Source organism: Telopea speciosissima, chromosome 7 (assembly GCF_018873765.1).
Source record: "Telopea speciosissima isolate NSW1024214 ecotype Mountain lineage chromosome 7, Tspe_v1, whole genome shotgun sequence".
Classification (NCBI taxonomy): domain Eukaryota; kingdom Viridiplantae; phylum Streptophyta; class Magnoliopsida; order Proteales; family Proteaceae; genus Telopea; species Telopea speciosissima.
The window spans coordinates 8,760,950-8,788,101 of record NC_057922.1 but is presented as its reverse complement, the minus strand read 5'-3'; the positions used below and the strand labels follow the sequence as shown (position 1 = coordinate 8,788,101).

Below are 27,152 nucleotides of genomic sequence, written 5' to 3'. Positions count from 1 at the left end.
GGAACTGGATCCGAATATTGCTGCTATAAGTGTAGCAGCAAAATTTCGTCCTAAAAGATATAATCCAAGGCAAAAAATAGAAAGAAATCACTTGTACAAGTGATAAGTGAATCTTGTAACTACCTTCGTTTTACTAACAAATTTTCCCATTACTTCACTCTCTAACACAAAATTTTAACAGCTTCTTTTTTTAAACGAAACTCTGTTGTCCCTTCTTTTAACCATATTTTGCTTTCTTTTTCTGTTCTTGATTATATTTTCCTCCTTTTTTTATGGTGGAGTTTTTATTATAAATTTCCTCTCCCTCTCTTCTTCCTCTCCATTATCTCTCCCTCTTAGGCTCCCATTCCTTCGCTCCCTCTCCCTCTCCCTCTCCCTCCCCCGCTTTCAGATTTTTGAAAACTGTAATATAATATTAGGAGCAGAAGGTGGTGGAGGGAGAGGGAAGCAGTGGTTCTATAATTCCAAAAAAATAATATGGAAGAAGTAGTTGTAATAGTAGGGGCAGGGCCTTCAGGATTAGCAATCTCTGCATGCCTAAACATCCTTTCAATCCCAAATATAATCCTTGAGAGAGAGGATTGCTCTGCCTCTTTATGGAAAAAACACTCTTATGATCGTTTAAAACTTCACTTGGCAAAGCAATTCTGTCAACTCCCTCACATGCAATTTCCCTCTAATGCACCAACCTTTGTTTCAAAGAAAGGTTTTATTGATTACTTGGATGACTATGTTTCTCACTTTAACATAAACCCAAAATATTGTCGAATAGTCGAATCGGCGGCGTATGACGGAGTAGCCGGAAAATGGCGTGTTTTGGCCAGAAATAGTGTCTCAGATCAGACTGAGGAATATGTTTGCAAGTTCTTAGTTGTGGCAACTGGAGAGAACAGTGAGGGATTTATTCCTAATGTTAGAGGGTTGGAGAACTTTGAAGGGGAGATTCTGCACTCTTCTGAATATAAGAATGGAACCTCTTACGTGGAAAAGCAGGTATTGGTTGTTGGATCTGGCAACTCTGGCATGGAGATTGCCTATGATCTGTCAAACTATAGAGCAAGGACCTCTTTGGTTATTCGTAGCCCGGTAACCCCCTCTCTCTCTCTCTCTATCTCTCTCTCTTCACTCTATATATGTATGTGTATGGATTAAAGAAAGCTATCGTCGTGGAAAATTATCTCCTCCAGTTTTTTGCCCGTCCGGCTCAGTTCCCCAATGCCTCTAATAAGGGGGTGGTGGACTCCAACCAAGTAGAGTGTTCGACAGGGGTAGGGTGATCATTGCACCCCCTTGTTAGCGGCATTGGGGAACTGGGCAGGGCAAGGAACTAGAGGGGATAAAGATCCATTGCCCTGCCCCATGAAAAGGCGGAAATCTCACCCTAATCGATGCTTGCGCATGCACTGCCATTGGTCAGCTTATGCATGCAGGCTCTAGAGGCCCATGTAACGATCTCTTGCCCCATATATATAAAGCGTGACTCCTATGTGGCCAAATACAAGAGCGTACAAAAGTATCGCCTTACCCCTCATGAAATAAAAATCGTATTTATGTTGATGTTCCTGTGTGTGCTCTCATTAAACCCTGTGCTGGTGCAAGCACTACATGACCAAACAACGATCTCTTGTCATATATATATATGAGATTATTTATTGATACATGACAGTTTATACAATTTTAAGTTGGTGGCATTTGATTTTTATAATGATGTATTATTTTTGTCTTGTGACCATGGTTTTAAATATTAGTATTAATCTAGGTTGATGCCGATACTAATACGTATTGATTGTATTGGATCGTATAAGACGATTTGTCCTCACTATTAAAAAAATTGATTTTTATTTTGACAAAATTTCCCTTATGAACTATTACACTGATATGTGATTGGCCAAGTATCGATATCGACCAATCTGACAGTGTATTTTTACCAAAAAATAAAAATAAAAAAATCTGATACTGTATTTTGAAACCATGAATGTGAAAATTAAGATGGGATTGAAATATTTTCTTCTAATTTACTAAAATTAGACCATAATTTACTAACTTGATCTGGTTAGTGTTATACAATTAGACCATAATTTAAAATTTACTAAAAATTTTCATTTTACTTGGATGGATTATTAATTTAATTAATCAATGTTTACAGGTACATGTGCTCACCAAAGAGATAGTGTTCCTAGGCATGGTTCTATTGAAATTCCTACCACTCCCTGTGGTGGATTCTATAGTTGTGAATCTTAGCAAACTCAAATATGGAAAATATTTGAGAAACAAAATTCAAAGACCACAGAAGGGACCATTTTATCTCAAGGTAACCACCGGTCGATCTCCAACTATAGATGTTGGGGCTCTGAAGAAGATTAAGAAGGGAGAGATCCAAGTAAGTAGCATTAATATTTTTGCCTTAAATGTATATAAAAAGTATTTATTTCCTAATTAATTAATATTCTTATCTTGTGATGACAATTATATTAGGTTTTTCCTGGGATATCAAGCATAAGAGGAAATGATGTCATGTTTGAAAATGGCGATTTGCAAGAGTTTGATGCTATAATCTTTGCCACAGGCTATAAAAGCACGACTCGTAATTGGCTTAAGGTACTTATTAATCTAGTTCTAGTCTTAATATTAAGCTTCAAATCATAAAAGATACGAAAAATTAGGAATGTCATTTCTAAGCCCGCATTGGCATACCTGATCAAGATTGATCGATCAAATTTATAAAGAAATTTGATAATCAATCGGATTTATTTTTTATCGATGAACCGATGGGTGCTCGATCAGTTACACTGAAAAACTAATTGAAACCCAAATTGACCAGTATAAAACCCATGACTGTATCATGCAGACCAATTACATATGGGCTTAAAGTTATTGAAAAGCTTACTTAGGGGTACTAATTATGTGTATGATGCATGTAGGGTGGTGAGGATCTTTTTGATGAAAATGGAATGCCTAAAGTGAGTTTCCCGAACCATTGGAAAGGAAAATCTGGTCTCTATTGTGTGGGATTTGCAAGGAGAGGCTTGCAGGGCATCTCAAAGGATGCACAAAATGTAGCTAAGGATATTGATATGCTTTTGAAGATCTTTTGAATTGAATCATATTTTTCAAGGGAGAGGATATATAACTTATTGAAGTAATTGTAAAGTGGCATAATATATAATTTGGCCACCTATATATTTTGCTCATGACAGATGAGATTTTTTGACAATAATTTTTTTTTAATGTTTGTGATTTTGTGACAATAAAGTTAATATGAATAAAAGTTTATGTTTCTTTTGTCTTTTTATGAATTGAAAATAGATTTTTAAATCCAATCTATTGATTTTTGCATTTCAGAGGGGAGGTCTGTGCACATCGATAATGTTGCTCCATTCCGACCTAGTGGTCATGGATTTGAGTCAGGAAATAGTCTATTTGCAAAGTGGTGGTAGGGTTGTGTATATTATAACCCTCCCCAAAGCCCATAATGGCTGGAGCTTCCTACATTGGGTATACCCTTTTTTTTAGGGTTTTTTCCAAATGTCCCCCTTAAATTGCTCAATTGTATAGATGCGCCATTGAAACTTTACTATTTTCAATTGCACCCTTATTTTCCAAACATTGTAACACTTTAGGCCAGTCCGTAACTATCCGTTATTGGAAAGTAGGGGTGCAATTGAAAATAGTAAAGTTTTAAGGGTGCATCTATACAAATGAGCAATTTGAGGGGGACATTTGGAAAAAGCTGTTTTTTTTTTTGTAATTTGATTTCCGGATTTCATACCTTTGGTCGTATTATTCCATGAGCTTTAAATGTTCCTCATAATTTATTTCTCTGGTAGGGGGGAATGTTTCCTTATCTCTCTAATTTTTTTTGGATAGAGAATAAGGTTATTTATTGAAGCGTGTCCAATGCATGAATCTTCATTACAAATATTAGAAATTCAGAGAGTAGAAAAGGTCTAAATTGTTTCACACGCAAGAGACAAGGTCTTCCTGGCAAGAGAGTCAGCCACGCTCTTAATTTCTTTTGAAATTCCTTATCTCTCTGTTCACTTCCCTTGATATTGGGTGTTTTTACTACCATAGGCTAATCTCCCAAACAAGAAACATTCCGTCTCTTATTTTTATTTTCATCTTTAAGGAGAGGGTTCTTTGAGTTAATGGCACAGAAGAAACTTACAATGAGAAGCGACAAAACAGTTTACATAAGGGACAAAGAAGACATTTCATGTGAGGAGGATAAAGATAGAGAGAGTGAGAGGATGCTAGTTGTAATTTCGATCAAAAAACCTTTTTCCTAATCTGTTTTTTAACAATGTTCAATCGCAATCGATCAAATTGAAATTGGGAAAAAGGACTCTATTCCAGAGCATAGTTACTACACCTAGACAAATGATGGGGTCAAATGACTGTGCCACCCCAATAAAAGGCAGAAATCCTACCGTCATCGATACCTTCACACACACTCCCATTGATCCTAGTGTTGGCAAATCAGCCATGCTCCTGGACAAAGAACTCTTCCCCCATTGAAATTATGCCCAAACATATCCAACATCTTTGGAGTACATTAGGTCCCTTCTTTTTCTTCGAACTCAAAGTCAATTCAATCTAGCAGAAGTACCAGATTATGGACCGTGTTCATGTTTCAAGGTAAAGCCCGCATATGCAAGACCTCTCATTGAATCACTTTTTTCATTGGTGAAATAGTATAAGGATTTGATGGGCCCCATCCTTATTTTTCTGGAGAGGCTGGGAAGATAATAGGGGTCCACCCTAACACAAAATCGAATTCAGATCTGATATCCACTTGGAGGGGTCAAATCTGGGTGGGGGTCAAATCTGTCCCCACCCGTCCTCATGTGGATAGCTGATCCGAACTCTACAAAATCAAGCAATCCAATCAAAATCAATGCCGTCAGCCTAGCATCAGACCGTGATTATATTAATTAAAAGGAAACTACCAGGTTCCGTAAAATTATGAGTTTTGATATTACAACAATACCTAAAATAGTGTACGGCCTATGTATGTTATCCGCAGAACCCGTAGGATTCTTGTTGACCTTAGCTGTTCATCATCCTGTGGACATGCGGTGGAATCCAGTGATCAGGTTCTTCTTGAATGCCCTTTCGTCAATGCTGTTTGGTTTGGCAGTAGTCTATCTTTTATTAACCCGAGTGGCGAAGAGACCCAGCTGGCCTCATTGCTACAAATGTGGAATCGCTTTAACCTTGCTAGCGTGGAATCATTCGTAGCCTTGAATTAATCGATGTCTTGGATGCTTAACTTGCCTCCATCAAACCGTTATTAAACTTAAGAAAACAACAACTACAGTTGCAGAAGCATCACTGGTATAACACTATGTTCAGCCACCAAAACAACAACATGATGATGGTGTTAGAAATAGGAGCAATGATAGTGATGATGATGAAAAGACACCCAAGTGGGCTCACCATCTACACCTCCAACGACCCAAGATCCCCCTTCACCAAGACCAATGCCAAGAACTCAAGTCCTAAACAAGATCAAACAACTCGTCCAACTTCTCCCTTCTACCATTAGATGATATTTAACCTACAAAGATTTCGTGGGCAGGGTATTGGTCATATACTCTTATATAAACATACACTAGGGTTTTTTAATTTTGAGGAGAAAAGTTCTCTATGGGGGAGTGTACCATCCACCCACGTCTAGACATAGTGAGGAGTGAAATGACCGTCTCACCTTCTATGAAAGATGGAAGTCCCAACTCCAGTCCCCCAAGATGCTTCTGTGCCCCCTCTCATTGGCCTTGGTGCACACGCAGAGGCTGCGGTTCCCCCGAGAGAATGGTCTTCTTTTTTCTAATACTCAATTTGGATAATTCAGTCAACATAAACATTGGATGGATAGTTTTTGTAAATTAAAATCGATTCTGAGTAATCTCATAATTTTTCAAAAAAATATATATTAAGCCTGCTTGTACCCAAAAAAAAAATATATATATCTATTAAGCCCCGCAATGACTCCAATTGAGATATCAATAGCGAAGTTTACCCTAAAAAAACCAAGAAGATATCAATGGCGAAGAAAAGAATTTTTTTTCTCGTTATTGTCGGTAAAGAAGCAAATAACATTTTAATGGTGTGAAAATTCTGCTTATGAAACAAACGGAAACGGTGAAATGCCCGGCTTTCACCCAAAAAAAAAAAAACAAAGGAGGTCTTTTTCTTCAAGCTTTCTTTGTCTCTCTGCAACCTTTCAAGTCTTCTTTCCCTTTTCCAACCTTTTCATTTCTTCATTCTATGCTCTATCTCCCTCTCTTTCATTGGGTATCAGATCTGACTTTATCCTATTTCTCATTGAATTATCTATATTAACAGGTAATTCAAACAGCTTCCTCTTGATATTTGAGAGTGTGCGAAATGGCGGTGTGAGTTGTAAATTGGTTGGATTTGATCTATGGGTGTTCTTTTCTTTAATTGATCCTTCTCTTTTTGGTAGGATTTTGGCGGTAGCAGTTGGGGAATTCGATGGATTCATCTTCAAGCCAACCGGAATTTGATTATTTGTTCAAGTTGCTGTTGATTGGAGACTCTGGAGTTGGAAAGAGTAGTCTTCTTTTGAGTTTCACGTCCGATACTTTCGAAGATCTTTCACCGACAATCGGTAAGTTTGGCTGTTTAGGGCCTTTTTCTTCGGTTTTATCAATATTGGGATTTGGGAAATGTGAAAAGGTGAAATAGAGAATCACATTATTACGTTGATTATAACGTGGTGGCTGCTGAAGCTCTCTTCTTTTGGTGGAACAAAGTGAAGAAAATCCTCAGTGAATTCGGCTCCTGCCTTTGAGAACGTATATATGTAGCTTAGCTTTTTGGTTTCATTTCTCTTGAGGCAGAATAAATTAATAGCCTGTAGATATGAGGCTGTAGTTTTGTGGAATGATGACTCATTGCCTTGATTTCTTTTACATTGTTCAATCTTTTGGTTTGACATAAGGTTCTCACAGGAATATGATACTTATGAAGTTTATGTTATGACAAACTTGTCAAGCTAATCGGTAGAGTTCCTTTCCTGGATGGACATGTAAGTAGCTAGTAAAATTTGGGTCTAATTAGAGTATGGAGAAGAAAGTATTTATGTCCACCTTTTGGGTATCTGAGGGAGCTCCTTTATCAGCTAAAGAAAAACTTTCCCATTTAAGGAATGTTATCTACTTATCTATGAGTTTTACAAGAGTAGCTGGATGGTCTCCAAGGATAAGGTATCACTTATCATTTCTAGATGTTAGTGTAACTCCAACTTAAGAAGCTAAAATGTTGGCCTCTCAAAGTCAAATAGTGATATCCCTAGGAGATCGATATGAAACTATGAAACTTATTAAAATTCTCCAAACAGCACTGTACAAATCCCTCACTGATCAGCAATCTGTGATGGTCTCAAATCCCAGGCAAAAAAAAGAAAAAGAAAAACGATTCCAATACCAGTACAATCATTGCTGAGGGGAGGGACAAATTCTAAAAGATCAAACATAAGGTTTAGATTTACTAGGATTAATGGGCTTGGATTTTAGACACTAAGTAACATCCAGATTGGAAAAAGTAATAAAAATCTCAATTTCAATTTAAATCTGACTCTGTGCTCATCAACAAGATGGAGCTAAACTTTTTCCTTGGTTCATATGCTTGCAGCAACAGAAGATATTCAATGCAATGTTTAAAAGTTCTTGTAGGATCTGCGGTTCAATAAGAAGATAATGGGAAAAGTCTTTCTGAGCAAACAGCGTGGCTTATGTCTACTCACATGAGGAGAGAGGAAAAAATGAATAGAAATTTTTTGTGAGGGGTTGTAGGCTAGCCCACTTTCTTTGAGAACTCTTTCCCGAGGATAATATACCTGATTCGAAAAACAGGGTTTGCAGAAACAAAATTACTGTCCTCACCTACTGAAACCATGGTTGAATTCATTCCTATAACTTGGATGCTTTATTCTGGAAAACTGAGGGTTGAGTCGAATAAAACCGATGGTTAAGTTGAAATCCAGAAAGAAGAGATCTTTCACCATGAACAGAAGAAGGTTCGCTTCCTTATGCAGCCACAACCAATAGGTATTTTATAGCCCATGGTTAGACTATGCGACTTAGCCTACTTAGGCAGCCCACAACCACATGAATAGGCATCCATAGCTAAAAGACCTAACTAATTTAAGACCCAAGAAACAACTACTAAATAGCAGAACCCAGTAACGCACACAACATTATAAACTCAAACCATCATGAAAATTAGCTTGATTAGTAATTGAAGAGTGTGGCTATACTGTATTATATGATCAATGATATGAAATGATACTGGTTTTCATTCCCCCCCCTCCCCCCAAAAAAAAATGTTGAAATGATACCGGTTTGATCAAAATAAGTAAATTAAGAATTAAAGGAGATTTTTTGAAACCACACCAATACTCGTACTTCCTGGATGATGTTGCCAATTCCGACTGTTGGATAGACAGGTAGAGATTCGGATGGGCCACGTATCACATTTCAGCCTTGAATTCAATCATTTACCCTCCCATCTAATGGCATAACCCCCATGTATATTCATGAACTCATCTGTACTCCCATGTACTCTCTTCATAGTCCTGAATATTTAGTGGCTTATTTTGCCACTTAGCCAGCTCAGATTGGACTGAAACTTGACGTGTGGGTGGGGACCTTGAGGTCAACCTGTCCAAAACATTTGGGCCCCATCGGAGCTGCCACATGGCAGATATTTGATGCTATAGCTGATGTTTTGTAAATGTCCTTTTGTGGGTGTCACATACTACGACCAAGGAGAAAATATAGTAAATTGGTTTAGGAACATATATGATTTCTTTCTGGAGGGTTGCCTGAGCAACAGGAAGAGTCTGGTCGTTTTTTGTGGTTGGTTGGTTGGGCAACATGAAAGGTCTGGTTAAAATTGAATTGCCATGTGTCTGCAAGTTGCGTGAATGATCGACCTGACTTCTATTGCCAATGCTCTCAAAAATATGGATACGATTTTATATCACAGAGTGCAATTTGAGGAATAGATTGCAATTTATGTGCCTGCTTCCAAGTGCATGGTACATGTAAGCAGGGATGCAGATGAGGTAGACCTAGTTATAGACTTATAGTTGATGTGGCCCTGTGGATTTACCTATCAGGCAGAACTCTTAAGGAGCTGTTGAGTGGGGTCATGTTACTGCTTAATGTGTAATGTGGATTCCTTGGACATGCAAGGGTGTAGGAGGAATTCCAGCAATGACCAGAATCACAGGGATAATTGTACCAGAATTAGAGATCTGAAATAACTCACAAAAGACGGATCAAATAGGTCTGATCTTCTGTTCACTGAAGCTATTGAAGATAGATAACAATGCCCAAAAGTCTGATTCAGATCTGACGGTAGTATCTTAAGAGGCCCGACAGTCACAGAGATAGATGATAATCAAATTAGAGACTCAGATTTAGTATCTGGAAGAGAATAGCAACCTGAAATCAAGAAATTGAAAGTTAGAATCCAAATAGAAACTTGGGATCAGAGTTAGAAACTAAAGCTTGACAGAAAATAGCCACTGATGGAATAGAAATAGATTACAGAAATAAAATGTCGGTCAGTATTAACAACTGATTATGAAATAGCAACTGGAGTCAAAACACCGTGTTGGCACCAGCACAGGGAGTTCAAAACATGACAACAATGACCTCCTGAAATTGATAGTTGAGTTGAGAATAGAATTGACTGATCCTGGCACTTCAGAAAGAACAATACACTTAGAAGCCAGATTCGATGGTAATGTGTGATTTGTAACTGATTGGAAACAGAAACAATATCAGTACCTCAACCAACAAGGAAAAAGAAAAGAAAAAGATAAGGATAGAAGAATAGAAGACGAGAAGGATATGTTATGCCTCACACCTAACTGTGGAAAAGGTATCCCACCAACTCCAATCTTGGCATCCCACCAATGTTTCCCTACTGCATCCCACAGTAGAACAGTTTTGAATCCCACAAGACCATGGTCTGTCTCTCCCAGAACTCACAAGCTCAAGGCTAAATTATTTCTCAAATCGTTGGTAGTGGGTATGATTCGCTACTCTTTATTAACTTCATGGAAATAAGCAAAACAGGAAACACTTATATATAATAGGGATAAACCATTACAACTTAAGTCTCTCTTCAAAATAGTAGCTATTCTAGAACATTACAAATTTGAAACTAACTACTAAATGCCGTATTGGACTTAAATCCCTAATATTTGGGATTATAAAATTGGCCCATTACACTAGTAAACCCAAAATTTCTAGCCCATGTAACCTATTGGACACTCAAAAGTAGCATAAGTCCATTCTTTTGATGGCCTGGTTTGCTGCTGGCCTTCTTGTTCTCTTGAACTACAACAATGTGTTTCCTTATTTTCTCCCAACTCTCTTTTCTCTCTCTCATCAATTATGACCTAGATAATGCTCAGATCCGTTACAAAGTATGTAAAGAATTTAATGTGTGTGTGCTTTTTATTTTATTTTTGGCATCTAGTCCATTTCTAACCACAAATATATGTCTGATGGATGTGCAAAGGTATCCCCAAAACTGAAAAAATTGTTGACTATTTAGTCAGTTAACTACAAGAGACAATATAGTAAGAAGTTTTTTTTTTCTTTCTTTGATGTATTTACTTTTTCTCGTTTTCTTGATGTCATAGTTTTTCATGTCCTTCTGTTTCATTCTCTGTAGGTGTGGATTTCAAGGTAAAGTTAGTTACTCTTAGGGGTAAAAAGTTGAAGCTTGCTATCTGGGATACAGGTAAATGATCTTCACTAATGATTTCATTTTGCAGAATTCTTAACGCCTTAATTATAACAGGTTACCATCTTAACCGACATGCTCATCCCGTGGAACAGTTCAGATTCTCATAAGAAATTATATTGTGTTTAATATGGCTTTCAATGTATTTCCTATTTTCTCTGACCAAAAAAGCTTTTTTTTAGTGCCCAGCTATTTGTTTTGGAATTAGATGACCTTGACACATGCAATTTCATTGCTTTTGAACCCAACTAAACTCAACTCAACTCAACTGAGACTCATTCCAACTAAATACGGTCAGCTACACAGTCCTGTCTCACCATTCTAATCTATTTAAGGTCATGTCTTTTATCAACATAGAGCCACCCATTTCTCCCCAGGTCATTTTTAGCATGCCTTTAGTTCTTTTAATTCCTCTAATCTGCAGAATATGGCTCCTTAATCCTTATCGGTGCATTTAATGTCCTTCATAATTTGCCCAACCGTCATAATATATTTTTCCTCATCTTATTGCATAGTGGAGCCTTCAACAGTTCATTGCTTTCTTTTGCTAAATGTAACTTTCACATTGTTTGTATCACACTTGCATAATTATATCACCCTTGTACTTGTAATAAGTACTTAATAAGAAAGTACCTCTGTATGATAAGAGAAATTCTGGTGTATAATTAGCATATAAAATTTCATGAGTCCTTTTAAAAAAAGAGGAAGGAAAAAATGGTATCTTTCTTTTCAATGTACTTTGAAGCCCAACCTTGAGAACCTCCCCCCCCCCCCCCCCAACAAAAAATTGACCTGATTATGCTGGAAGACATGCATACACTGTTTATGCATGTACAACTATTGTCTTAGCAAAAGTTTATTGTGCAGAAGGAAGGAAATTCATAGTTATCCCACTTTTTTCTTCTCTTGTGTGAATATGGTATAGCTTGAGGGAAGAGGGGTAAGGATGAAGGTGGGAGATGAACCCATGGCCTAGAAATGACAGCCTGCAGGCTTTAACCAGTGCAGTGACAGCATCTTCAAAATAATCCAATTAATATAACAGTTATATTTATCACTTTTTTAATCTCTCTCTTTTTAAGCCTTAACTGAAAACATTGGAACTATTAACTAATCCCAACATAGAAGCATTGAAAAAAAAAACTGATATAAGTAAAAATCTTAAAATTGAGAACCCTTTAAATGAGAGTGCGAACTTTCAAAAACTTTGAAATAAATAACCTAGAAACCCATATAAAATATTTGCCTACCAAAAAGAAATAATTAATTAATAGACCCATTAGTCAAGGTCTGAAAATATCAAACCCTTTTTTTTTTCTTTTTCTTTTTTAGATGATAGTAGAATCAATTTTATTGTTAATGAAACTGTTATTTACAGAACTTGAGACATTCTAGACCTGAAGCAACACAGGGAACTGGAAAATTGACAGCTCAAACAAGAACTACAGAAAAAGAACCCAAAAAAAAAAGAAAAAAAATGGGTGAACCCAGTGCACAGGGCTTTCGCCACTGCGAGGTCTGGGGAGGGTCATAATGTACGCAGCCTTACCAGCCTATTCACACCCTGTTTGGCCAGCTGGTCTGGCACATCATTAGCAGATCTGGACCTCCAGTTGAATGGGCAGCAGTTCATTTGGGAAGCAGTATATCTGATACTCCTTCTGGCATGAGCAAACCTCCATGGAACCTGTGAATCTGAATCCATCCAAAATATAATAGTTGGCTGAATCTCCCTCTACTATTAGATTGCAAATGCCCTCTCTCAAAGCATATTCCAAATGATAGAAGCTCAGCCTTTGTAGAGTTTCCTTCTCCAACTGGAGCTGAATAGGCTCTCGAAACTACTCCCTACTAGGTGTTAAGACCTCCCACCCCTGATTATCCTGGGTTCCCTAATGAAGTACCATTAGTTTTGCTATTCCTTCCAGCTGAGGACTCTTTAAAAGTCAATTATACCATCACATATTGGTGCTTGTTAGCTCATCAGTGAAGAGTGAACTGTATTGGGATCAAAATAAATGGGCAACTAGGAAATAGGATGCAAACTTTAGTTGGTCACCAAACGGTGGTATCCTATGAAAATGCTGAGAGAATCATCAACAAAATGCAGTGTCTTCCATTCACACTTAGGTGGATGCGTCATTTCTTGAGAACTGAGGCAGCATGTGTAGAGTCTTTGGTGTTGATTAGGCTCGAGTATTATGAACACTCAACATGTTTCTTTAAGTTGGAAAGCCTTAATCTAGGGATTTAAGGATCGCTATTGTTGTTCAGATTGGTCCTGGTGATAATGACCCTGTCGTTTTGAATCAGAGAAAGGATCTACTGATTCGAGGAGAAAAAAAACACTCGATCCACAGTTGATTGGCCAATCCATTAGAACCACAGTATGGAACAATCTTCTCAAATATGACAAGCTCTTTGAAATTCTTGCAGTGGAAAATCCTCCGGTTTCTAAACATGGTAACGCTGTCATTATAAACAATTAAAATGAAAAATGATGTTGGTGACCATGTCTATGAAGTGAGCTAAATCCTTGCACTGAAAGACTTGTCATTCCTTCTCTTTCTATTCTTTTCTTTCCTTCGTCTCCCCTCCCCTTAAAGATTGCATTTACCAAGTCAACCACTCCTGCCATCTGCATGAGTCCATGTCTTTATACACTGCTTCTTTTTAGCATAGTTATCAAGGCGTCGCCTAGGCGTCCAGGCTCCTTGGTTGCCTTGGGCACCTAGGCGGACACGTTGGTACGCCTTGTTGGTGTTGCTTTGATTTTGGACCCTCTCCACCGCCTTGGTCGCCTTGCCGCCTTGATAACTATGCTTTTAAGTACTTAATCTCACAACACAAATGCCCTTCAGAAGAAAATTAAATAAAAGACTTCAGCAGCCTCTGAATACAAAGAACTACATTTGTTAAGACAGTTTTCAAGATTACTTTCAAGCTGGGTAAGTGTACTTACTGAGAATCCATCATGGATAAGTGTATTGTTGGAGCATATTAATTATCTCTTTGTTAAATGGAAAAAATTTGCTGATGTACTGTAAAGTGGTTAGAATAAGATACCTTGTTTGTGCTTCTTTTTGAATGACCTTTTTCACCATCTTCCTTTTAGGCAGATGAGGTTCATTTGGTTAACCATAAAAAAGGGAATAATGAAGTTACTTATTCTTTTCATCATGCAGCTGGGCAGGAGAGGTTCAGAACATTAACAGGCTCATACTATAGAGGAGCGCAAGGAATCATTATGGGTATTTCTTCACACTTCAGCCTAATATTTTTTTCTTTATTTTTTGGGACATAGGTTTGAGTTCTATATTTCGTTTTTCAAATTTATTTGTGCTGTTCAAAATTTGTATTCACTTGAGTGCAATCTCGCTATGGATCAAAGATAAAAATTGAAAAGGAGCCTCTCTGATTACTTGTGGGGTGTGATAAAGTTGCTCGGTGTTGTGGATGATTTGTGAGCTTAGAATCTGCATGGCTGATGGCAATGGTTTGACATTATATATGTATTTCTTTCCCTCTTTGATTGTTATAATTCATTCTTAGTGCTGAGATTATGACTATCCATGTTTGATATGTAAAGTAACTTAGTAAGGTTAATGCAGATGCCCTATGTATGTATGTATGACATAAGAATTGAGTAGTCCTCCCGTTTAGGGCTATTGTTTCTGGGGTTATGCGTCATATACAATGTATTGAAACAGAATAATTCCAAGTACAGCCTTTCCTAGTTGCATTATAATTTTGCAACTGACAATTGAATCACATCTGAATCAGATATGGCTACTGATACATCTAGGATACTGGATGGATCAAGTGTCAATAATGATGTCCAATGGCTGTTGACACATTGACTATTCACAAATTTTCTGACTCAGGACTCTGAATGACAGCAGTTTCAACCACTAAGATGACCGATTGGATTTCAATGTGGTTGAAGTTCAGTATTTAAAATTTATTTTACTCACATAACCATGTCACTGGGTACGCCCTTTTTTCTCTTTCACATAACCATGTCACTAGGGTTTGAGAGAAGGTTGTATGTGGGGCAATGAATGAAGGTTAATCTTCTACTGTTTTTTCTTTTTTTTTACATATATATACTGACCCTTTTGTCTTATTGGAACGCTTCTACTGTTGGAAATTTTGTTTATGTGAAAAAGTCTAAATTTTATTCCATTAACTGAAGAATAATTTTGGCCTTAGTATGAACCTAATGATTGTTTGAGCAGAATAAGAACGATCTATGTAGTCTTCTTCTCGACCGTTGTCATAATAGTATAAAAAACTTCGTGATTTTTAATATGAAATTGACATCATTACATTCACTTGGGGGGGTTACATTCACTTTGGGGGGGGGGGGGGGGAGGGAGGGTGAAGGTGGGACTCGATTCCAAGACTTTGAGATCAGGCCAAGGTCCTTATCAGCATGCTATACTGGCACCTTCCTGCTCTAGTACATCTACATCTAAGAAAATCATGTGTTTATTATCTAGCTCGTTTGTATTCATACAATTCAAGTTAAGAAATGTTGTGGAAAACCTTAGTAAATTTTTTCCCCCTCGGGGAGTACTTGACAGTTTATGATGTCACACGGCGAGAAACATTCACAAACCTTTCTGATGTATGGGGCAAAGAAATTGACCTCTACTCAACAAACCAAGATTGCATCAAGATGCTGGTGGGAAACAAAGTGGATAAGGTACTTCTTTAGATATCCTGGCTCAGAACTTCCATTTTATGGAGAATTTGGCAGGACTATGGCCTGATTTGGTATGATTTCTATTTCAATTTTAGATTGATTTCTATTTCAATTTTAGATTGATTTCTTGAAATAGTCAACTAATAGATTTTTGGTCAAAAAATTGAAATTGTTTTGGTTGAATGAATATAAAATATTTCAAGAATAAAAAAAATCCGTTTGATAGTTCAAATTCTGAGGATATATTCTCTATATTTCTTTGGGAAGGATGGTGGTTGTAGCGGCAAGGTAGTGGCGATGGTGGTGGAAGGGTAGTGGTGACGTGGAAGTAGTGGCGGTGGTGGTGGTGGTGGTTGTGGAAGTAGTGGCGGTGGTGGTGATGGCAGGGTAGTGGTGGTGGTGGTAGCGGGGTAGTAGTGGTGGTGGTAACAGGGTAGTAGTGGTGGTGGTGGCGGTGGCAATGGTGGGAGTGGGGTGGTGGTAGTGAGACCATTAGGAGAAGAAGTGTGGTGTTTTATTTTTAACATGCAATTACTACTTTGCCCATGAAATTAACCATGTACTCATTCAGGAGTAAGAGTGTTAAATCAAATGAAATAGAAATTCTGAAACAGCTCCTCAGTTATTTCAGAATTTCTATTCAACTTGATTTCTATTTCACTGAAATAAGGTGCAAAAATCAAACCAAACAATTTTAGAAATAGAAATCACCCCCTGAAATTGAAATAGAAATCATACCAAATCAGGCCTATATTTGACAGGAATTGGAAAATAGTTGAAACAGTTGTTCTTTAGCTTATGTTTATTTTGTACTCATTGAACAATTGAATTTCATCATAGAAGTACTTGCACCATTTCAAGGTGTGATACAGGTTGAGATCGTTTGCTTTTTCTTTTTTTCCCCTTCCTCTCCAGGAAAGTGAAAGGGTTGTCACCAAGAAAGAGGGTGTTAACTTTGCTAGGGAGTATGGATGCCTGTTTCTTGAATGTAGTGCTAAAACCCGAGTTAATGTAGAGCAATGTTTTGAGGAGCTTGTCTTAAAGGTATGTACATTTTAAATATACAAGTCCTAGAATATGCCTTAAATGAAACAATAAATGCCACTTTATAATAACTGCATTGTGTAAATACTAAATAGAGAGAACTCCAAGTCGATTACCATTCTCATTGTCCAATTGTTATTTTACTTTATTAATTTAGTGTTAAATGTATTGTAGTTAGTAATTAGAGGGCGGACCTCGGCGCAACGGTAAAGTTGCTCCATTGTGACCTAGTGGCCGTGGGTTCGAGTTGGGAAACAGCTTCTCCGCAAAACGGGGTAAGGCTGCGTACATTATGACCTCTCTCCAGATCCCGTAGTGGCGGAAGACTGGTGCATTGGGTACACCCTTTTTTTTTTTTTTAAACTCATTGGTCATTTGGTGTAGTTAATTAGTGAGAGAAGGTTCTCTGAGCAAGCGGCATAGGGGAGTGCACCAATGAGAGGCAAAGAAATGTTTCTAACATTGGCGGCAGAGACATCATTTCAGGAGAGAGAGAGAGAGAATCTCAAATAATGTTCTTTCGACTGGTGGTCTAGGCATCATCTGGTCATGTCAAGCTGTCCACGTGACATACTTGAATTAATAAAACCACAACTCAGTTCATATCTCTTGGCCAAAACGTTTTCAAATCTTGACTGTGCAAATGGAAAGCTCCTCTTTACACTGATCCTAATTATCCAAGTTAAACCCTTCCATGGATAGAATTCTGATTGTAAAATTTCAGAATCTTCTCATATTTGATCACTAATTGTTATTTTTTGAGCCAATGGTCGATAATATTAGGGTTAATTTTACATTTTGTCTTTCATTCTGATAGTGCAAGGTAAACCACATCATTGACTCATGAAAGCATCATACAGAATGTGAAATGTCTCTTCTTTTTTGGGTTTTGTTCTTTCTCATTAATGAAGGTTTGTATACCTTACGGAAGCCATATCAATTCCATATGGCCTGTCTTCCACAAGTTTGAAAATGACTGAGTGAGTGGGAAGACACATTTCCTTATTTTCATGGTTTCTGTCAACATACTCAAATGTCTATGATGCAGCATTTTGCAAATACCGAAGGTCCTTAGATGGTTACTGCATTAACTTGTAAACAGGTTGGAGTTCTTAAAATTTGATTATGGGAAAAAGAACTCTGTTCGGGAGTGTGACCTACGCCAGCACTCCCATGAGTCTTTCTCTCTCCTCCTCATATGAAAAGACACCTCTATCCCCTTATTTTGAGGATGAGAGAGAGACACATGGGAGTGCTGGCGTAGGCCACACTTCCGGACAGAAAACTACTTCCCTTTGATTATATAATTTTTAGTTTGCTTGTTAGCATGCTAGAATATGATGATGATGGTTTTTGGTGGTGGTGGTGTGCAGATATTGGACACACCCAGTCTCTTGGCTGAAAGCTCAGCAGGTGTGAAAAAGAACATCTTTAAACAGAAGCCTCCTTCGCAAGCTGATGCATCAACTAGTGGCTGTTGCTAAGTTGATTGTCATGTCAGGTTTCTCTGATTGTCATATTTAATACATACTTGACGGAAAACTGTCAATTCAGCCTCAAATAGTGAAAGTTGGTGTTCCTCTTCACCTTATTATAAATCTTCGGGAAGCAGTTTTCTGCACAAGAGTGTGGCCTACACCAGCACTCCCATGTGTCTGTCTCCCTCCTCTTTAAAATAAGAGACCAGAGATGTCTTTTCACATGGGGAGGAGACAGAGAGACTCATGGGAGTGTGGCCTACCACACTCCCGCACATAAATCTTTTTCCCTAAATCTTCTGTTCTGTTTGGCTGTTGGTACAAGTTTCTTGGGAGATTATTTGGAAAGTCCAACAGATTCTACATTTCTGAGTAAATGGAAACATTTTAGGGCAACCCATATAAACATCATAGGCCTTTCCGGCTAGTGCATCAACATTAGCAGTAATGTTGGAGAGATTCATGATGCCACTGGAATAAGATGTTTCCCTCCATACATAGAGAGACTTTTCTTCCCTTATGAAGTTAAAATACTCCACAGGCCTCCAATTTCTGCTGCTAATATACAAGTCCATAAGATCCCAAATAGACTTATTCGGTTTGTCAAATGACACACAATCATATGGAAAGAAAAAGAGGAATCTCAAAGGTAGGTAGACCTATTAAACAATGGCATTTTATGCAACAATAATTCATCAAACCCAAAATTTCAACTTCTGATTCCTTAGAGAAAATGCAAACAATGTTAAAAAATAAGAGCAGCATTCCATTAAGATAGATTATTATTCAGTAACCAACGCCAAATTAAAAACCAAAAGCAAGTAAGCAAACTATTACAGAAACTGAAGGACACCCTAATTGTTATTTGCATTCTTCATTACATCAAATCACTCACCAAATAATTGAGTACCAACATCTACTTCAATGGAAATGCTCACTTAAAACTGCTTTCTCTAGCATTTCATGAAAAAGTTGGGGACAACCCTAGTTCTGCTTCCTCTTTCTCTAGAAATATGGAGGTCATTGTTTCAGGAATATAGAAGGAATTGATAAAGAAGGGGGAGAGAGTGAAGAGGAATACTTTGAGATAATACAAAAAAGAAATGCTTTCTTGGATTTGAGTGAAAAGTATGAGGGAGGGAGAGTGTCGGAAGAGAAGTTGGGAATTTGGGCTTCACCCAACAAACACTCCTGACAAATGCGATCAATATTGTATGTTTTGACATCAATGTTCCAACCCTGTATCAATGATACAATAAAATGTTTGAACATCGTTTAGGTCGGGCTAGGTCGGGTTTTAACAGGGTGGGTTAAGTCGGGCTCGTAATCGATCAGACGTTCGATGGGCTAGAACCCCACACCAAGAACAATCGATTATTAAACGTGTCGGACTTCATCGGACTGCCGAACCGGGCCGGGCCTGAAATTGACACCCCTACAAGCCGCCCGTTCCGATTATGCAACACCAACAGTCTATCCTTCGCTTCATTGCATATCTCCTCACTTCTTATTGTTCCCTTTCATTTTGTCGAAATTTTCCAGTGATTTGTCCCTAATTTTGGCAAATTTTGAATTTCCAGCGATCTCCATCTCTCTCTCTCTTGCTCTGCATGTGTTCAGCATCTTCCGCAGTGGGGTTCAAGGAGGTTATTCTCCTTCGACGTTTACAATGGGGTTCAAATATTTTTGTTCTTCAAAATTTCTGTTCTCATTCTAATCTTCTTGTTCTTCAAAATACATTGGAGGTTATAACATTTGGAGAGAAGAAGACGACGAAAGGATGAAAGAAGCAGACAGGAAGAGAAGGGCTAAGTTGCTAAGGTCGACCTACCCATTTAAATTCGATTCTGGGATTTCGTTTCGGCATCCACAGTTCTTCACATTCCTTTCACTTCCAAAACAGTGGTTCTTGACAGGGCTCTCTTTTCTTACCGTTGGGCCCACGAGTTATCGAGATGAATCGTCTAAACGCCAAGGAAAAGTAGAAAACTCGAGTTGAACCGTCCGAGTTTACACACAACAATCAAGTTGTGACAAGAAGAGAAGCAAAATTAAGAGTAATTTACACATACCACTTCTGAGGTTTGATGAAAAGATAATTTTATCCCCCAGTTTTGAAAAATTCTGCGTACCCCCTTGAGGTTTGTAAACGGTAACAAATAAGCCCATTACGTCAGTTTATGACTAACACAGTTAAAAATACAATGTGAATTGTCAAAATTGCCCTTGCAAGAAACAAAAAAAAAAAAACAAAAAAAACCTGCAACTGTAACTATCCAAATACTCACAATTTAAAAGAAGAATCGCATAAACCACTACGACATGAAGATGAAGCTAACCGGAGAAAATTGATAGGATACAAACCGAATAAACAGCTCCATTGAACGGGACGATCCAATCCAAGGATTTTCTTTACAGAATGTATAAAAAAGAAAGTGGAAAAAAAAGGTTCTTATCGTTGATGGACATCTAATATCATTCTTCTGCTCATCCTCTCTCTCCTCCTCCTACTCCACTGCAACTAAGTTGCATACCCAGAAAACCAAAAATCTCCCAAACATATGTTGCAAAATTGTACAATTCGATGCACATTGAAGGTGGACCAGAATTCAGGTTTCAGAATTTCAGATCATTCAGAATTGCTTGCCTTACCCATACAGTCCAGACCTTCAGTTCGGCTATGCACGATCCTATGGAACACCTCCCTTACCTGACGCTCTAAAGGATCTAATCCCTCTCTCACTGTATCCAATACCAATGCCAAATCCGATGCTCCCTGTCTCAGCTCCTTCTCCCGTTCCTCTGTCAAGGGAAACTGAACTGCATCGGCCATTTTCGTCAAGTGAGGCACACATTTCTCAATTTTATGGATTTCGTTCAACAAGCCACTCGCATTCTTTCGGTCCCGCTTCTTGGATTCCTCCGTGATCCGCTCTTGGAGTGAAAGAATTGAGATTGCCCATGGGAAATGGCGAGGGATGGAGAGATGAGTTTGCAGGCCACGGTCCTGACAAGGTATAGCAGCTACGAGAGACTACATTACAACAGAAGCATCGAATTCATGGTATAGACAACAACTGCTACCCCGCCGGTGGCAACAATTTCATTGCTACGGGGAGGGGTCAAGTTGTTCCCTATCGCCTGAAGCTGCCTAGCGGCTGACCAAGAGCGAGAGACACTCCAGGAGAGCGAGTGGAAATGCCCTGCTGGACGGTGGTCCTTGCTGTTGTTGTTGTTCCTCCCGAACGAACGGTTCCTGTGGGAGAGGACAGAGCTAGAATCCTTCTCATCCAGCATCGCGATTGTCAAATCCGTCAGCGCCTTCTTGGCCTGCCTGAACTGGTCCTCCCCGAGGATTCTCTAGCGGGAGTCCAAGGCGCAAAGGACGATCTCCAAGTGCTGTTGCCATTGTTGAACCTGCTCAATTCCATCGCGAGTAGCGTTGCAGACATCAAGCGCCTTCACACTCCTCTCAAAAAATTCGTTGACCATGCGATCTAAGGGCGGTCTCGAGACGAGAGCCTTGCTGTTGAACAAAATAGCCCTAAAATCCTCCTGGCAACAGAGGAACGCATCAAGAAGGTGATGGATCCATGAGAGGGAGAGCAGATCTTCACCGGTAACGGCATGGAGATCATTGAACCGATCAACCACCTGTTTCTGGAACCCCTCGAGCTCCAATTCCAGGTTGGTAGGCTCTTGGTTCCCTTCCATGGAATGAACTTGATCGCGCCTAATACTCAATAACGAATGACCTATCGAGGAAAAAGGCACCGAAGAACCCTGGTAATCCTTCACTGGCATTCTCAGTCACGATAGGATAATTTTACCCCCTGCAGTTACTTGCAACTCATCTTCCCCAATCGATTTGGGGAAGATGAGTTGCAGGGTTTTTATTTTATTTTATTTTTGTTTTGTTTTTTTGCAAGGGCAATTTCGATAATTCATATCGTATTTTTAATCATAAACTGACGAAATGGGCTTATTTGTTATCGTTTGCAAACCTCAAGGGTAGACAGAATTTTCCAAAATGAGGGATAAAATTATCCTTTCGTCAAACCTCAGGGGTGATATGTGTAAATTACCGCAAAATTAAAGCTGAGAGAAATAAGTTAAAAATACAAAACTGAATATCCGAAGGTTTCAAAAAAAATGGGTGCCTGCAAAGCATCCATTCTCAATCTTCTCTCCTCGACTCCAAACCCTTCTAATCCTAAAACCCTCCAGAGAGCAAATCCTAATGGGGCCTTAAAAGATTTCTCTTCTATTTCGTCAAAGAGGCGTTTGCTGCTCTTCTCTCTTCCCATTTCTTCCACTCTTCTTATCCTTCCCATTATAAATCAACCCGGCTCTTGCTCTGCTCTTCCCAACTTCGACCCAGTGAGCCCAGCTGAGAGAGATGCCAGCGATGCCCTTTCTGAACGAGTCTCTAACGCCATTGAATTGCTTGAGAAGGGTAAAGAGTTGCAGGCTCAGGGAGACTTCAATCATGCTTTGGAATATTTTTCTCAGGTACCCACTTCTTAGTTTTCTTCGGGGTTTTTCTTTTTCTTTGCTTCCCCCCCCCCCCCCTCTTCTGTTCTGCTCCCTAGAGGATTTGATTCCAATTTATGTCAGGTGTAATGGAGCTTTTGTGCAATTTCAGTTAATAAATCTCATGTCAGGCAATGGATTGGAGTGTTTGGTAGTTGTTAATCTAAATCTGGTTCTGAGATGTTAAAACTCAGCTAAAAGGGTCCTGATTGTTTCCGTTATTCTGTGAATCAATTTATATAATATTAATATCCAGAAGATCTTATAGAGGAATTTTGATTTTTCTGTGCTTTATTGATGAGAGTAAAAAGGAGCACCTTAGTATACTTGACGAACTGCTTTAGACCTGGTTAGATCTGGGACGGAAATTGCTTATATGATTGCCTTATTCACCTATAGGCCTTGTTGGTTAGTCCATGCCAGGGCTTGCTAGGGGGTACGTTGGAGTTTGGAGTAGCTTGTTATAAACCGAGACCATTACTCACTTCAATTCAATGGAAGTCCAATTTTATCTTCTTGTATTAATTTTTAAGGTAAGATTCCACTACCAGCAACAGAGAACTTTTGAAGGAGATACCTAACTTAGTAAACTTCTCTTGGTAATGAGATCAATGTTTTTTCAGAAAAGTTGACATGCATATGCACGGAAACAGAAGGGATAGGTTACTCTCTTTCCTTTAACAGGGAACAGCCCAACTCCTTCCTCTGCAACCCACCATACCTCCTCCCCCCCCCCCCCCCCCTTCCTCCAGAAAAAAAAAAAAAAAAGAGTGGAAACTGATCAATCTGTACGGTTCTAAGGCTTCTTGCATTAGAAAGCAAACTTCTTTTATAGATAGATAGACATATCTACTATGTAACCTTCAGGAATGAGGGTTGCTTATTAACACTTGTATGACTTTGCTGCTTGGGAAGCCAGATTATGAATACGATAACCCACTCATCTGCTATCAGGGTCCAAGAATGATAATCTTCGCCATAATCCAATTTTACGGCTAGAAGATGGTAATACCTTCACTTTCCTTATATCCATCGTATATTCTTAATGATAAACATGATTTCATTTACTTATAAATCTATGACAGCATTCTCAAGTTATTTACATGTTGAATATAGATTTCAAGCATCATATAGCAGAAAAATAGGTACACTATTTGTTTTTTGTGATGTGGCAACAAAAATATATGTTATACATGATATAGTACTTTCTCTTTTGAATTACAAAGTTCACTTTAGGGGGGTTGTTATGACTATTAAGCATCTGCTTATGATGTTATGTCAAATTCATGGATCTTCAAGTAGAAATGACTTGGGCAAATCCCTCAACTTCAAATGCTGGAATTTAGGTCTCCCAAAATGCGGTACCAGAAATTATTGTCAGTTGTCACTCTTTATACATAAGGAAATTATGCCAAGACTTGTTTTATTGGCATCTTGTTCTCAGTTATTTTTCATTTCAGGTGGTCAAAGAGTACAAAGATTTTGCATTCTCAGACTATGCAAGAGTGGGAAGAGCATTGGCCTTGTATGAGGTTGGCGATAGAGAAGAAGCAATTGCAGAGATGGAAGATGTTTCTATATCTCTAAAAGGATATCCAGGTACATGTGAACTTTATTAGCATTAACCGCTCAGATTGAGACATAAAAGTGTGCAAGCCTGGAGAACTTTCTTTATCTTCCATCCTATTGTTCTTATTTTGGGGTTTCCTGCAGAAGTTCATGCCGCTTTAGCTGCAGCCTTGTATGTGGACAAGCATGCTCCTTTGCTGGCTGAAAACCAGTTTGCGATTGCCACTCTGCTTGATCCTCACTATACAGATCTCTCTTATGTAAGAGAAACAAAGCATTGGCCGCCAAGTCTGGTCAGTTCCTTGCAACTTTTCATCACCCTTTCCTAGGGATTCTCTGTATATCATATTAGAATACATGTTCTATACCAAACAGGTTCCTCTCAACCAATGCTAAATGATGAACCTCTGTTCTTCATTTCTGGCACTTTTTTGTCATGTGTGTCAACCAGTTAAGTGTTACCTTGCACAAATCATAATTATAACATTTAAAGATATTTGTAAAATATAATGGCAGTTGTGGAATATATGATTCATTCTTGCTGTTTGTTGGACTTTGATATTATTCTTCATCAGTTCATCTTTAGGCTATGCCATTTTCCATACTCAAATATGTGAACATAATCTACTTAAAGTTATTGACTGAATAATCTACAAATATATTTTTTTCTCCCTTGGTTGTACTTAAACCTGTTCCACACTATATTAGAGCACATAGGGGATGACTTAACAAGATAGGAATGGGAGAGATTCCTTAACCTCTTGGGATCCACAACAACCTGCAGGGGTACCACCAACTGCTGTTAGTCTTCAGGCATGTATGGATTGGTTCTCAATTCCTTTGTCTCTACCTATTTCTTTGTCCAATTGATCACCCCTTTGAAAAGAGGGGAGGGGAGGGGGAAGAGCAAGATACCTATGATTTGAGTCCTCTCAGACTGAAAATACAGTTCAAATTTTTTAAGGTCATACATTATGGATTCTTTTAGTGGCTAATGTATGGCCCAAGAGGCCAAGGATGTATAGGTTTCAACTGTTGGTACACAATTTTCGACACATAGCAGCCCAAAATAGATCCATGTGCCAACTGGTTTTCCATGCATCAATCATTCCATGTGGGACGTCTTTAACTTAAATTCAATCGCTGTCTAAAGGAGTTGGTTTCACCCTGCCTTTTTTGAGAAAAAGAAAATTTTGGGAGTTGAAAATTCAAGGGCTTTACTCGTTGTAGGTGTCGATGTAATTCAGAACTGTGTTAACAAAATACACAGGGCTCTGTAATATAGATATTCATGAACAATACTCTCATATGCTAAACACCTATTGCCTGAAGTTCAGGTTTAATGCAAGTAATTTAGAGATGGACATGTTGCGTGATCCAGAAATACAAACACTTATTTCCCAGGTGAGGGCTGTTCAACCAAATCTAAAAAATTCCATGTTGGATTGTGGTTGAACTGAACTTGACATATATGCGACCTGGATTTTTTATTTTAACCTGCCAGGTTTATGTTGGTTAGGCTTAATCCTGTTGAAAATCCTTGTTTTTTGAGGTGCAACTTCATACGATAAAATGCTGTTATGAATTACTGCATCCCAGGAGAAGAAAAGGAAAACAATTGATAATAAATAAAGGGAGGGGATAGTTGCCAGGTTGTGTGGCCACTGCACCAACGTAGGGGCCAATGAGAGCGCACGTGGGGGCATCCAACATGGGTGAGATTTTGCATTTCGCAGGGGGTGAGGCGATCATTTTGCCCTACAATGCTTGGGTGCAAATGCACCTCCAATGAGAGGACGTTATATCGTAAAGGGTAAATTACATCTGACATACCCAATGTTTGCAAAAAATACTTCTGGATTGCAGTAGGGAGGATGTGTTGGTGTTGGGGCTTGAGGATGATGATGTGCATAACCAGGGATTAAATGTAGGGGTGTTGCAGGTTGGGGGGTGTGGTGTGGGGGAGGGAGTAAGGGTGGGAAGGGGACGTGAGGTTGGATTGGGGTCAATTATTAAAAGGGTAATTTAAATTGATTTAATTCGAGGGTAAAACTAAGCTCAAAAGAACCTCAATCGTCCCATGTAAAACGCCCGAACTGTTTTTTTAATTATCAAACATTGGGTATTTCAAGCGTAATTTGCCCTTAAAAAACAATGAAGCTTGGTGCATTGCTTTATTAAGAGAAGTGAAAACAACAGAGGTAGAGGAGGATGAGATGTCTCTCCCATCCACCAAAGGTGGAGAATTCAAAAACAAAATTACCCAGTTGAAGGAAGTACAATGCTGATGTGAAGAATCCAAAAACAGAATCACCCACCAATATGAAAAGTAACAGACAAAAATGGAGTGAGAAGAGAACAGAGCAGGAAATCAAGATGGGAGCAGAGAGTTCATTTGTTGAAGAAGACTACTCCAACCTCTTCTACAATTCTTCCACAATGTTTAAGTAATCCTTCGAAGTTGTGGATTGGAGGGATACAACCTCATTCAGGAGACGGTTCATACATATGATTGTTGCACACATCAGGTATCGTTGGTAGATCATGTAGAAATAATCTTTTCAGCTCTGAATGGAAATGGTGAGAACCTTTCAACTCGCTCTTGTTAACTTTGTCAAGGGACACGATTACCCTATGTAATTGATGCATGACTAGAGTCACTTCTCTCATCCTCATTCCCCTCTTAATTTACCTGAATTGCAGCTACTCAAATCCGGTTTTTTTAACTTCATCACCCTGATGCTATTGGATTTGATTTTCAGAAGGTCAATTCCTCGAGCAAACAAGAAAATATCCTCTGTTGCCTTGACTTCCAAATCTAAGTATCTCAAACTGTTGAAGAGTATTAATCCAAAGTGCAAACTCCATAAAGATGGCTGCTAACAGTTGGGAGGTTGGATTGAAGTCCAGTAGATCTGTGGAAGATGCACGTGGTGCGGAAGCATCATCCATGTAACAAATAACTGTGGGGAAACTAGTAAGAATTGTGCCTACCATCCAATTTGTGACGCATGGCGATATTATTTTGT

The 27,152-nt window shown here is 38.6% G+C and overlaps 3 protein-coding genes and 1 pseudogene across 3 annotated transcripts; 3 read left to right on the top strand and 1 right to left on the bottom strand.

Annotated features, from left to right (window-relative positions):
* The first annotated feature begins 477 nt into the window (after nucleotides 1-477).
* LOC122668181 (probable indole-3-pyruvate monooxygenase YUCCA10) lies at nucleotides 478-3,095 on the top strand. The gene is made up of 4 exons (XM_043864775.1): nucleotides 478-1,086; nucleotides 2,147-2,380; nucleotides 2,476-2,598; nucleotides 2,922-3,095. The coding sequence occupies exons 1-4, from the start codon at nucleotides 478-480 to the stop codon at nucleotides 3,093-3,095; spliced, it is 1,140 nt and encodes a 379-aa protein (XP_043720710.1).
* A 3,106-nt stretch (nucleotides 3,096-6,201) lies between these two features.
* On the top strand, nucleotides 6,202-18,130 carry LOC122667948 (ras-related protein RABC1). Its single transcript, XM_043864442.1, has 8 exons — nucleotides 6,202-6,269; nucleotides 6,302-6,348; nucleotides 6,470-6,634; nucleotides 10,720-10,788; nucleotides 13,977-14,042; nucleotides 15,378-15,499; nucleotides 16,415-16,543; nucleotides 17,917-18,130. Exons 3-8 carry the CDS (start codon nucleotides 6,499-6,501, stop codon nucleotides 18,025-18,027), a joined length of 633 nt encoding a protein of 210 aa, XP_043720377.1. The 5' UTR covers nucleotides 6,202-6,269; nucleotides 6,302-6,348; nucleotides 6,470-6,498; the 3' UTR covers nucleotides 18,028-18,130.
* A 2,246-nt stretch (nucleotides 18,131-20,376) lies between these two features.
* Nucleotides 20,377-21,825, bottom strand: LOC122668180 (annotated as a pseudogene).
* A 299-nt stretch (nucleotides 21,826-22,124) lies between these two features.
* On the top strand, nucleotides 22,125-24,671 carry LOC122667947. The gene is made up of 3 exons (XM_043864441.1): nucleotides 22,125-22,533; nucleotides 24,015-24,153; nucleotides 24,268-24,671. Exons 1-3 carry the CDS (start codon nucleotides 22,174-22,176, stop codon nucleotides 24,450-24,452), a joined length of 684 nt encoding a protein of 227 aa, XP_043720376.1. The 5' UTR covers nucleotides 22,125-22,173; the 3' UTR covers nucleotides 24,453-24,671.
* Nucleotides 24,672-27,152: the final 2,481 nt, after the last annotated feature.